Here is a 13,559-nt window from a genome sequence, read left to right as displayed (position 1 = left end):
AACACAACTCACAGCACTTGAAGAAGATGATTGGGACAATCATCAAAATATTGTACATACATTGGAAATGACAACTCATTTGAAAACCTGGAAGTACACTATTAATCAAGCATGCTGAGAAAACATGAGAGATCACAAAAGTACACTTGTTTATTGATGACACAGTGATCTTGAGAGCATATGAAGAACCAGCTGCAGATTTATGAGAATAAGTACTGTAATACATAAAAACTGCAAATGAGTTTAAAAGTGGGGAATGAAAATTGTGAAAGAAAAAGCAGCTGATATAATTATAGTAGTCTAAGAAAGAATTGAGGGAGCATACATTACACCAAAATTAAAAAGACTGAAAATTGTTGAAAGCCTCTGAGACTTGTGACTGAGCTGTCTACAGAATACAATATTAAATTATAAATTCAGTTGAAGAGAACAATCAGGAGGATGATACAGCTACAGTAGGTGATTAATGTGAAACACAGAAGTACTAAAGAGATAGGAACAATTTACATGAGAACCATCCCATTCTTATCTTTGAGGTAATGATACAAGAAAAATTAAGCAAAGTCCAGATAAACAAAATGAAGTCCCAGGTAAGCATGAAAGTAGAGATAATACCATGAATAAGCTGGAAAAATATATAAAAATTTACATTTTTAATACTCATTTTTTGAGTAAAATTAGAAATTTGATTTAGATTTTAATCTTGGAATATTTAGCAGTAATTGAACACTTCTTGTGTATCTATTTCACTTAAAATGATTCGGAGATATAAAAATAGAGACTCAAAGGACCCCCAAGAGTGAGGTTCCAAGTTGAAAATCTTATCAAATATTCAGAAAGATCTACTTGGAAAACAAAACCTGACAATTGTGGAATATGCAGAAGGCATTTTCCAAGAGGTGTGACAGATAACATAGAAGATGGACATTCATTATCTGACCCAAGATTTACTGAGCAATGACACTTCAAAGTGTGTATACATTTTTTTGATGCACCTTGTATTTGCTTTCACCTTACCTCCAGCATTACTCCATGTTGTTTCCAGTGTTCGGGGCTCTTCCTTTGGTAAAATAAGATCCCACTTGGTTCTACCCTCCTTCTCATCACCAGCAGCTTCTCCTATGAGTTTAAGGGTGTTCTCATTGTTCCAAATAAGGACATTGCTGACTGTGAACTGTGAAGATAATTGCATACACTAAGATATGTGGTTAAAATAATTAATAACCTTATTCAGTTACTCTAGCAACTAAAGGAACATTAATAGAGAACTTACATATAAAGATGGTAATTTATGATGACTGATATATGAAGGAATTCAAATAGTCTGCTGTCATAACATAGCTGAACCATCATTTTTTCAGGAAATATTTCTCTACCATTTTCATTTTTTCTAATATTGATAAGTTACTTACTTAATCCAGCCATTTCTACACATTCTCAGATTGTAGATAAAATTTTGGAATAATTATAATGGTCTTATAACTTGCACATATGCCACAAAGATATGACCATAATAAACCCAAACTTATAGAAAATTTATAATTTATTTAATGTAATAATCACTATAACGTCCAATTTTTGCATCAATTATGAAAATTGTGCTAACTGAAGAGACTGGAAGGAGTGGTGCAGAAAGAATATGACAATATTTCAAGCTAAATTCAGTGAAGTACAATTTGATTGAGAGAATACTCTGGTACATATTTATATCACTTCTTCACAGTAAATTTTAATGTGCATTTCTTACCTCAGGTGCTGATTCAGGTTGAGATGAAAAAGTTCCTATTATGGTGTGTTTTAGCTGTTTCAATTTGTCAAAAGGCAAAAGTAATTCCACAGTATTTTCTATCTGCTTCACAGCAACTGGACTGTAACCTCTGTTTATCTTGCCCACAATGTTAGCTCGGTATCCTTGACTACATTCACTATTGAGGTTGTATGTTATGAAAGTTTCATCGATTTCAGAATTAAGCTTGATAACAGATGTTCTGCCACCTAATACTGAACCTTGACCTGAAAACTAAAAAAATCGCATGTTCTTGAAAACACTCATGTCAAACAAATTGATATACAAATATTTTCTCACACTCCTGACTGAGACAAAAGAGGGTTTCTTCATTTTTATTCTCTTTGTCTGTTCATGACTGTGCAAGCAAATCAAACAAAAATAGTTACTACTTTTACTTTATCAAGACATATGTTTAAATAGATAATGTTCATACATAATGAAACTCGGCATTATTGATATTAATTAACTGTCAAACTACATTACTTTTTAATGTTAATTTAATTGTTTTACTGATTCAATGTTTGTTATGTCACACAATAGCTGTGTTTCAATAAACTTGGTACAACAGTTAATTCAAATACACTTACATATTCTAGAGACTACATTCTTTTAAACATATCTGCAATATTATACACTCTGATATAAAAATCTTTGGTGTTTCCAGTATTTCTCATTCATAATTTTTGTCAGTTACATGCCTTGATTTTCATGGGTAACTGTCACCAGGTATCATATGTTTAGCTTTTGCATATACAGGGTGAGTAAGGAGGACAGGAACATGCTTTGAGAGGTAATAGTATTAGTGATTCTGAACAAAAGCTTCATATGGATGTATGCCCTATTCCGAATGGTTTCTGAGATAGAACACATTTAATATCACTTTTGTATGTTTTTCTTGAATAACTCAAAAACCACATCCTCCAGCAAAATGTGTTGCAGTACAAAATTAAACTATATTAAATTTACTACAAAAAAGGTCCTATTCATTTTTTTCTCTAGAACTAATGGTTTGTGCAAAGAGAACGCAAGAATGTTGAAGAACTCGCTCAACGTGCATGCACTGTAGCTTATGTAGTTTTTGTAGGCCAATCTGAGGTAGTTTCCCAACTTGATAGACCACACGTGTCTCATATCAAACTGTTCGCCTCAACTTGCTACCTCAATATGCTACCTCAAATTGGCCAACAAAAACTACGTAAGCTACAGCACATGTGCATTGAGCGAGTTTTTCAACATTCTCGCACTCTCTTTGCACAAACCATTAGTTCTAGAGAAAAAAATGAATAGGACCTTTTTTGTAGGAAACTTAATATAGTTTAATTTTGTACTGCGACACGTTTCTGCAGGAGGGTGCGGTTTTTGAGTTATTCAAGAAAAACGTACAAAAGTGGTATTAAATGTGTTCTATCTCGGAAACCATTCGGAATAGGGCATACATCCATATGAAGTTTTTTGTTCAGAATCACTAATAATATCACCCCTCAATGCATGTACCTTTCTTTGAATTGGCAGAAGAGCCAACACCGTGTTATGAGTGGAGGCCGAAATGCACGCGTTTTAGCTCACGCAGGCTGGCGTGAAGAGGGAAGAACTATACTGACGTGAGGTCTGGAACATGACAAGGAATGAGAATTCAGAAAGCGGACATAATTAGTTTGATACTTAACTTTAATCCATTAATGATGAACGTCGCTCTTGACGGTACATGATTCACAATATTATCTGTTCAGAATACATTCTGGAAGATAGTAACTGAATAGGGCGCCTTGCTAGGTCATAGCAAATGATGTAGCTGAAGGCTATGCTAAACTGTCGTCTCTGCAAATGGGAGTGTATGTAGACAGTGAACCATCGCTAGCAAAGTCAGCTGTACAACTGGACGAGTGCTAGGAAGTCTCTCTAGACTAGACCTGCCATGTGGCGGCGCTCGTGCAATCGCTGATAGTGGCAAAACGCGGGTCCGACATATACTAGCGGACCACGGCCAATTTAAAGGCTACCACCTAGCAAGTGTGGTGTCTGGCGGTCACACCACACCTTTCTTCCTGACTCACCCTGTATAAGATTCTTTGGTTGAGTGGCAAAACCACATACTTCTTATCGAACTGTGAAAAATGTCTTTTGGTCTCAAGAAATTATGGCTTGTTTATCTAACTGAACAGTATTATATGAGGTGCGTTCAAAAAGAACCCAAATTTTTGAAATAGGAGGTGGAGGGATTGTCCTGTGGCTACTGAGCACATGTAGTGGTAGGTTCAGACAAAAAACTGCTGTTTGCTGCCTTTCACTCTGACTGTTAGTAAGTGAGCTATTGCTGAAGTGAGCACACACACACACAAGCTGCTTGTCAGATTAGTGCCAAAGTGTCAACGAAAGAACCTAAAGAACAGTGTGTGTGTGTGTGTGTGTGTGTGTGTGTGTGTGTGTGTGTGTGTGTGAAATTTTCCCGAAAAGTTGGCGAAACTTCCACAAAGGCATTGCAATTGCTTAGCCAAGCCTATGGGGAGGATTATATGACTTTTGCACAGTGGTATGAGAGGTTTAAGCATTTTCAACATGGCAGAGTGTTGGACAATTGATTATCCCAAGCCTGGATGACCTTCTGTATAAGCAGAAGATGACCATGTCAAGACAGTCCATGTTGTGATCCACAGAAATCATTGCTTAACACTTAGAGAAATTGCTGGTGTAGTAGGCATCAGAATAAACCTGAACTGTGGGAAGCTAGTAGTCGTCTTTCATGCTTCACATTTTGCGTGATAATGTGCCTACGACAATTTGTACTGAAATGTATGAGTATTTTGGAGGTAGCTGGTTCAAATCCTAATGGTGGTAGAAAATTTCAGTACTAACATTTATCCAGCAAGGAGAGGAGAGAGGATGGCATAAGTTCCCGATCACCAAACTATACACAAATGTCCTGGATTAGATTTTAAATCTCTTTGCAATGCATCACTGAGTCAGCACATGACATTCTTGATGGTGATCCATCCATCAGATGGGGATGTTAGGCTATGTGGTACCCTAGGTATTCTTTGAGAAGAGTAGACAATGTGCTGACATTGGGTTTCACCCTCTCCCATCTCTCACCATCATACAGCACACTCATGACACCACACATCCATTAGAGTCACCTACACGCGATGAGGCATACATAAGACACAACACTCATACACAATGAGGAAAGGGGCCCTTTTGTGAAGAAGAGGGAAACACTTTCAAATTAGGCAGCTGCTCCTACCATTTGGAGGTACCAAGCCAACAATACTGTAAGATTTTTCCTTTCTTGTTTGGTAATGCTGGTGCTAAAGGAGATAAAAAGGGAACATTATGGATAACCAGCACGCTGGGTTGTATGTTTGTCCTGCCAATGTTCACTGAAAAACTTGACTTTGATATAAGTGTATGTGCAATCTTAACGTAGTCTGCGTGTTATAATGGAATATACCATTTTGTCTGGCTGTTCTCTGCATCAAACAAGGTAACATTATGTATTTCAGAAAGTCTATTATTAAATGATACTTCTTCTTAAGTGATCTTGAAAATTCAAAACATTTAAAAAACAATAATCCTATTTTTATTCTGAAACAAAAAATTATCTTCCCTCTGATAAATACATCCACTCATAGCAAGAGGGCTGTACTTACCTGTCCAGAAATTAGTTTTTTCTCTCCTTGTGGAAGTAATTTTCCAGACAAGAACAGTTTCAGATCTTGCTTTCCTTCTGTTTCAAACAAAAACTTTGCTTCTCCTTGAAATGAATCTCTTGTTAGACCAGATTCAAGTAAGAAGTCTGTCTTCCACTTTGGCTGACTACTAGAAGCACTCTCACGATCTTCTGCTTGAAGGTGAAGACCCAGTTTAGTATCAGCCTGTGTAAGATGTAGTGCTCTTCCAAATTTAAAACCTAAGTATCTTCCAGTTGGAAGTATCAGTTCACCCTGTCCTTCCAGTTCACCATCATCTATTGCTCCAGAAAGGCTTCCTTTGAAGTTCAGTGTTGTTAGCTGATCCAGTAGTCTTAATGTGTTCCTTAAAGTGTAAACATATTGAATGAGTAAACTATAGCACTATAATATCAGAAGGACTCTAATATAGGGATTATTTTGGCAGTTACTCTAGTATATGCACAGAGAACATTTTTGTTTATAGCTTAATAAAGTAAACTAAGGGAAAGACAACCACTCACATATAGCAGATTGATGCATAGAGTGACAAGCAACAAAGAATGTGATTCACACTAGCTCTTTATCCAGCATCCAGCAATAGTATGCATATTCACATACCCAACCACACAGACACCCAAATGCACACTCCTGTGGCTATGGCAAGAATTTGTTGTTATCAACAGATGAAATACTATATCAGATTGCAACTCTGAAACAATTTGAGACAAGGTGGTCAATGCCTTTATGGAAAAAATGTTTGCAGTTGCCTATGGAACCATGATTGTACTCAGGTGTGCAGCTCTTCATCTGAAGCAAATCAATGGTGATGAACGTCTTTCTTCAGGGCTAGAAAAATACACAAATTTTATGGGGAGAGATCAGGACTGTATGGGTGATGTGTAAGAGCTTCCCAGCAAAACTTCCGCAGCATTGTTGAAACAACACTGGGAACATGTGGATCTGTCCTTGCAATTTCCCCATATGTTTGGAGCCCTAAAGAAAGACATTTACCACCACCAACTTGATTCAGATCAAGAGGTGCATGCCTGGGTACAATCATAGTTCTTTAGGCAACTGCAACCATTTTTCTATGAAGGCATTAACTGTATTATCCCACAGAGGGATAAATATATTAACTGTTATGGTGTTCGCTTTCGAAGTAATAAATATCTGTCAGTCTCGTTTTCATTTGACTGCCCCTTATATATTTCTATGCAGTTCCAAAATTCCACCTCCACACCTTTTCATATCCAGCTATATCAAATTTTCTTATACTAAGGTTTCTACAAATTCAGTTATGAGAGTAAGACATCTAAAAATACATGGAATTTAGGTGAAGTAGAACATCCCAAATTCCTCTGAGGAGACACAAGGAGAAGCAGAGAAGAAGACGAAGAATTTAGTGAAATGCAGATAAACACATAGTTAATTTTTTAACTGAAAGCTGTTGTGAAGATTATACTCAATTATTTCACTTTCATTCAAGGTAAAATGCTCCTACAAACGAAATTCTTTTTTACATGATTATTTACTGTAATTTGCTGTTGTTATTATTCTGATTAACAAAAATCTGATATAAAACTGAATTATATATAAGACTTACTTTGAGTCAATTGATTTTTCTTTAACATCATTCTCAGTCTTAAAATGCAACTGTTTTGATTGATCTCTATCAGCATCCCAGTACAAATCAATTGCTGCAGAACGCTGTGATCCAGACAGTGTAAGATCTCCAGTTGCTTTAATTTTACGGTGCAGTTTTGGTACATCAATCTGCAGAGTGCCAGTTCCAACTCCATTGTTGTATTTGAATGTTACAGTTCCATCCAGGTAGTTTTTCACAAACAGCTATAATTAGCAGGATATATATATATATATATTAGTATATTGTGTGTAACAGTAAGCATCTAACTACTATATTGTTACTATGATCACGTAACATATGAAACTCATATTTTGCTTCAACTGCTACAAAGTTCCATTCAAAATGAGAAGTGTTTCTGGTTCTGCAAAAGACAAGCATACAATTACTGATCATCACCCTGCCAAGAAGTGAGGTGCTCTCAGTATCTGTAAATTTGACTGTATCTTTGTTTGTAATTTACGTTTGTGAATAGTTCCAAAATTCCTCCTCCACTACCTTGCCATATCCACCTATATCAAATTTTCTTGTTTCAGAATCATATATTTATGATTTTCCTGTAAGTTTTTGTTTTCCATAGTTATAACCACATCATATTCCCAATATTTCCAGTTCTACTCATACACAGGCTGAAGTCTGGTGTATGCAATGGAAGCAACAGAATGTTTCCAAACCTATATGAAATACTTGTTCTCCAAATTTGCAACAACATTTTGTAAGCTAAATGCTATTTTTCCCCCCTACTGAAAATTCTCACTGAAGCTGTTGTGTCATCCAAACAAGACACAGCCAGGGCAAAGCACGACAGACGCAAAGATGCGAGCTGGTGCCAGTGCCATAGAGACTCGCCACTGACACGAGGTCCACCAGCACCACAGGCAGTGCTGAGGATGAAGATATCAACTTTGCCTCGGCCAACTGCTGGCCGAGTAAAATCTGCCAATGACCGGACGACAACAGACAGAAGCCTACTCGGAAACACATGAGCAGCTCTTGCCCACTTGGTTATAGATCATCGTCCAGGGCTGTCTTAGACAGGAAATGTTGTTTATTGAACTCTTAGAAGTGAACAGACAGTTCTTGTGAATTGCATTTGCTGTGTACAATGAACTTTACCTATGATTATTTGCACTTTTTACAAAACTGGCGATGATGGTTTACCAAAGAAGCTTCTTGAACATTTGTAGTAACAGCTTTATATGTATTAAAACGCTGCATTTCAACTATAGTAGTGCTTGTATTTCAGCTATAGTAGTGCTTCCCTGAACTCCTTCAATACTGCCTTTGAAAATGTACTATAGTTCATTAATTTCTCTGACATCTATATCTTAGAATCACAGATCATATTTCCATTCAGCCACATGATTTAAATCTTCTGGGGAATTATCACTTATTCAGTTGCTGTGTTGGTCCTTCAGCAAAGCTATGGTTGTTTCCTTCTTCATTCTTGCCAACTTTAAGCCTGTTGCCCTTCTTTAAGGACCTTGGTATCAATGAAACATTGTAACCTAAATAACCTTGAAACTGCTTGTCAATAATAATTTAAAAACAGTGTTACAGACAATGTTAAAAGTATTCTTGTTGCAGCAACAGAACAGAAACCAAACTATGAATCAAGGTTTGTTATGATTATGTATTATATCTACTATAAATTAGAAAATACATGAAAATGTAGAATATAAAATCTAATGCTGCGAAGAAGCATGGAAAATTACTCATACCTATATATAGAACTAAAGAAGACGTGTTACATGAGGAAATAAATGTTCAGATACAGGTTATTATACTCCAGTAACACATATTTAAAAATACATCAGTGATATAATTTACTCTTCTAAATTTCATCAATAATGATACAAAAATGCATGAAAGCAATACAGAGGAAAGCATACAGAAAATGAAAGCTGTTTTTTGTGCAACTAAAGAAGAGGTGAACTGGACCTATTATTCAATAACCCATTAACAGAGTAAGAAAAATCCCAATAAACTTAGTGTAATCATCAGATGCTTCATTAATAATTTACTTTCACTGACATAACTCTTTCTTATTGTTTCATGTAATGCAGTCAGCTATTATTAATGGTATTCTGACTTATCTAAAAACATCCTGAAAATATCTTTTGTCTTATACTCTGTCATAATTTTAATTACCTTAGCACTGCCACTCGGATTTCCAGAACCTCTATTGAGTTTGTAAACAATTTCAAAGGAATCTTCTCCTTCACTTGACAGTTTAACATGTGCATTTATAGCTTGAGCATCTGTTGTGAATTCTGTGATTAATCTATAAACAAACAGAAAAATAAATTTGAAATTGTAATAATTTGTAGTGAAGTTATAAATACAAATCTTTTTCCACTTCTTGTACAGTCCAATGACTGAAACACAAACCTGACAGAAGTTTTTCCTTCAATCTTCAAGGTGCTTTCAGCCTTCAAGGAAGTGTGATATTCATCTTCAGTTGCAGACTTGATATCAACCTGGAGCTCATATTTTTTGCCTGATAGCACTATTAGTGTGTTTAGGAATACAGAATCATCCTTGGGCTTCACTTCACGAGAACTTTCAATCCGGATACTATTGTCAAGAATTTTTGCCTGTAATAAATGAAGTGGAGAGGATGAAATTTTTCTTTCTACATACTGAGAACTTCCTGATTTACATAAATTCAAATTATTAACTTAAATCCTGACTACCTCCAAAGACAACTGAAAGCCTTGAAATTGGCTTTTTTTTTAAATATTGTTTAATTTTTTGAAGAAGCAATTTTTCATGTCATAAAATGTATCTCAGTAGTGGTCATTTGAAAATAATGTTTCATATCCACATGAAAAGTGCAATGAATTAGTGAAAATTTTACTTACTGAAAATTTTAATTCATAATCATCAGGGGCTTTTATGTCTCTTTTAGCAACCAAACTGGAGCTCAGCTCTAGTGCATCATACCCAAGTTTCAGGTCATACTCAAGATGCCTGGGCTTAGAACTGATTTCAAATTTTCCAAGAATTTCATGTCCAGTACCTATGACTGCAGTGAAAATAAAACCATTGCATTAGCAATTCTGTGGATCTACTTAAGTTAAAAATTTATTGGATGGATGAGAACAAAATTTAGACATTTACAAAAGCTGTATTTCTCAGACCAAGAGAATTACTGGTGTTGAATGTGCCAGTCTCTCTCTCTCTCTCTCTCTCTCTCTCTCTCTCTCTAAACTGTCTGTCTGATCAAGTTCTTTTTTTCTGATGCTATAACTCTACCCATCACGAAGCATTCAGTATCATTAAATTAATTTACACAACCTACAGAAAGAAGCAAAGAGCTAATTACAACAATATTTGGAATACTGACAGCTGTTTTACCAATTTCAAAGTATGTTTATATTTCAATGTTTATTCTAACCATGCAGCTTGTATCTGTATTCTGCAAAGGTCATTTTTACTTTGTACCTTATCTGCTGATATAATGTGGAATTTATGTAAGAGCCCAGTATTTTCAGGATGTTCCAGACCAGTGGTAGAAATCTACATTAGTAAAACTGATACAAAAAATAATAATTATCCAAAACACAAACTAAAAAGATGTAAATGTTGTAGCCATGGAGCAGCTATGCAAAACAGACTGGTATGACTTTGTGTAAAAGACTACCCCAAACTAATTATTATAGTATGCATCTCATTTTCAGTACAAACAGATGATAGCAGTAATGGTGCAAAAAAAGTTCTAATAAAGTTGTTACTAATTACACAGTAATAAAAGTGGTGTATCGTTACTTCACTGATGCTGAAAAGGTATTATAATGAAATTTTTGACTATCATGATGCAAACCAAATTTTTATACTGGAATAAAATATATATTAAAAGGAGGTGATAATCATGAGGTAATACTGTTGTGACTCACCGAACATTCAAAGCGCCGCCGTGCAATTACGCACGTCCTCTACCTCTGCCAGCCATGCAGCAGCTGCGCCACCTAAGCGGCCAGCCGAGCAGCGGCCGCTAGACTGGGACTCAGTGCTCATTCGAATGCTAACGTGTACACATGTCTTGCTTGTCAACTTACTCTGTGACTTATATGTGTTGTGTCGTTCTGAACTATATGTGTTAAACTTGACGTTATAACAATTGGCGACGAGGTAGTGGATTTTTCCTTTTCACCGTTGACCTACAGGTTTCCATGGCTACTGTCAAGCAACTATTGCAAAATCTCCTTGAACAGCAAACGCTTCTAACAGCGGCGATTCATGATTTCACTGCGGCGTCAAATGCGGGGCATTTCTCGTCGTTGGCTGTACCTCCTTTTCCTCCTTATAATGAGACGGCGGAAGACTGGTCTGATTATGAAAAACGTCTTCGACAGCACTTCTTGGCATTTCATGTCACGGACGAACAACCATGTAAGTCTCTGTTCCTTTCCTGAATTTCACCTCAAATGTATCGGTTGTTGCCGCAATTGGCTCCTTTGAAGGATCCTGCGTCTTTGTCTTTTGCTGAAATGTGCTCACTTCTGTCTGTCTATTTTCAAAAGCAAACGCATCTGGTAGCCTCTCGTGTTGCTGTTTATCGTTGTCAAAAACAGCCACATCAATCCTATCGCACTTGGGCTGCTGAACTTCACGGCCTCAGTCGAAAGTGTCAATTTGTTACTGACGTTCACAAAGAATCCTATGCCGATTCCATGCTACGGGATGCTATTATCCGGTCGGCGCCCGACAAAGAAGTTCGGCAATGTGCCCTTCAGTTGGCAAATCCGACTCTAGATGAAGTTCTCTCCATTGCGCAGTCTTTTGAAATTTCTCACGCCGCTGGGGCGCAAATAGAGGCATGTGGTGATGTCGGGGAAATACAACCTCTGTGTGCTGTTGACGACGTTGCGGCGCGTGCCCGCCGGCCGACGTGGCCGCAGTGCGCTCCCACATGCAGCCTCAGCCTAACCGTAAACAACCCGCTAAGAAACTGCAGCAAAACCCCTGGCAACTTCCTTCATGTCCGCGGTGTTTTACGAAACATTCACACGAGAATTGTCCCCAGCGTTGGGCTCTTTACTTGTCTCGTTTCAATTATGAGATTCATTTTCAGCCAACGGCTCAACATGCAAATGCTGATGCTCTGTACGCCTTCCCATGGGTCCTGATCAGGCATTCGATAGGGACGAACTTTTGTGTTTCCACCTGGATGTTGCCGAGCAGCGGGTTGTGGACAGGTTCCCCATCACTGGGGACAGGCTGGCGGCTGCTACGGGTTCTGACCCTACCATCTCCCGGGTTTTACAATGTATTCAGAAGGGTTGGACAGATTGTCCATCCGCTAAGACTTCTGATTTGTTGTGGAACTACTACGCTTTGCGCTACTGCCTCACGGCTAGGGATGGTGTTATCCTCCTTTCCATTGACAATGCTTTGCCGCGAGTTGTGGTACCTGCATCTTTGCGTGCTTCAGTCTTGTGCCTCCTTCACCAAGGGCACTGGGGTGCGTCTCGCACAAAATCTCTGGTGCGCGGTCATGTGTACTGGCCCAGCATCGACTCTGAAATAGCACACATGGTCGCTGCCTGCGGCCTTTGTGCGACACAGGCCGCTGCCACGAAGTCATCTTTGTCACTGTGGCCTTCGCCTGAGAAGCCCTGGGAGTGCATTCGTGCTGACTTTGTGGGACCTTTTTTAGGTACTTATTGGCTCCTTGTAATTGACGCCTACTCTAACTTTCCTTTCATTGTCCGTTGCACGTCACCTACCACCGCGGAAACCACCAGTGCTCTTGCCCGCATTTTTTCTTTGGAAGGCCTCCCCTCTACTCTTGTTACTGATAATGGTCCGCAATTTGCCTCTTCCGAATTTGCGCATTTTTGTGCTCGTCACGGCGTTATGCATGTCACGGCCCCGCCTATCCATCCACAATCAAACGGTGAGGCTGAACGACTGGTCCGCACATTTAAGGCTCAGATGCGGAAACTTCTGACTTCTTCTGCTGCTGATGATGCGCTTCTCCACTTTCTGGCGTCTTCCCGTTTCACCCCCATGGGCGACCACAGCCCGGCTGAGCTCTTACATGGCCGACAGCCCCACACGCTAATTCATCTTCTGCGGCCTTCCACCTCACGGCCGCGGGTGCCTTCACTTGGCCGGTTCACCGCCGCCGACCTCGTCTGGGTACGGGGATATGGCAGGCGGCCAAAATGGAGCCCAGGCCGCATCTTACGACACCATGGCAGACGCCTGTATGAAATCCAGATGGACACGGGTGTTGCAGTGCATCATTCGGACCAGCTTCGGCCTCGTGTGCCGGCAACGCCTGTTCCGAATGCCGCTACACCACCTTCAGTTCTACCTGACGCTCGGGATCTTGGCATCTCTCAATACTCACAACACAGCCCTCTCACCGTCATCACCATGCCAGCACAAGAACGGACGCCACCAGGAGACGTGCCCATGCAGGAACCGGATGACCATCCTCTGTCAGAGC

The 13,559-nt window shown here is 38.7% G+C and overlaps 1 protein-coding gene across 4 annotated transcripts in view; it reads right to left on the bottom strand.

The window, feature by feature from the left end:
* The window catches only part of LOC126248105 (apolipophorins), a 136,840-nt gene that overhangs the window by 61,731 nt on the left and 61,550 nt on the right, over nucleotides 1-13,559 (bottom strand). For all 4 annotated transcript variants that reach the window (XM_049948777.1, XM_049948779.1, XM_049948776.1 and 1 more), the window contains exons 23-29: nucleotides 9,964-10,127; nucleotides 9,491-9,696; nucleotides 9,251-9,383; nucleotides 7,061-7,305; nucleotides 5,437-5,821; nucleotides 1,748-2,020; nucleotides 1,018-1,174 (exon numbers count right to left, since the gene is read on the bottom strand). In XM_049948777.1, coding sequence (XP_049804734.1) covers nucleotides 1,018-1,174; nucleotides 1,748-2,020; nucleotides 5,437-5,821; nucleotides 7,061-7,305; nucleotides 9,251-9,383; nucleotides 9,491-9,696; nucleotides 9,964-10,127 — 1,563 coding nt within the window. The remainder of the gene's footprint in view (nucleotides 1-1,017; nucleotides 1,175-1,747; nucleotides 2,021-5,436; nucleotides 5,822-7,060; nucleotides 7,306-9,250; nucleotides 9,384-9,490; nucleotides 9,697-9,963; nucleotides 10,128-13,559) is intronic.

Source organism: Schistocerca nitens, chromosome 3 (assembly GCF_023898315.1).
Source record: "Schistocerca nitens isolate TAMUIC-IGC-003100 chromosome 3, iqSchNite1.1, whole genome shotgun sequence".
Classification (NCBI taxonomy): domain Eukaryota; kingdom Metazoa; phylum Arthropoda; class Insecta; order Orthoptera; family Acrididae; genus Schistocerca; species Schistocerca nitens.
This window is presented reverse-complemented; position numbering and strand designations above follow the sequence as displayed.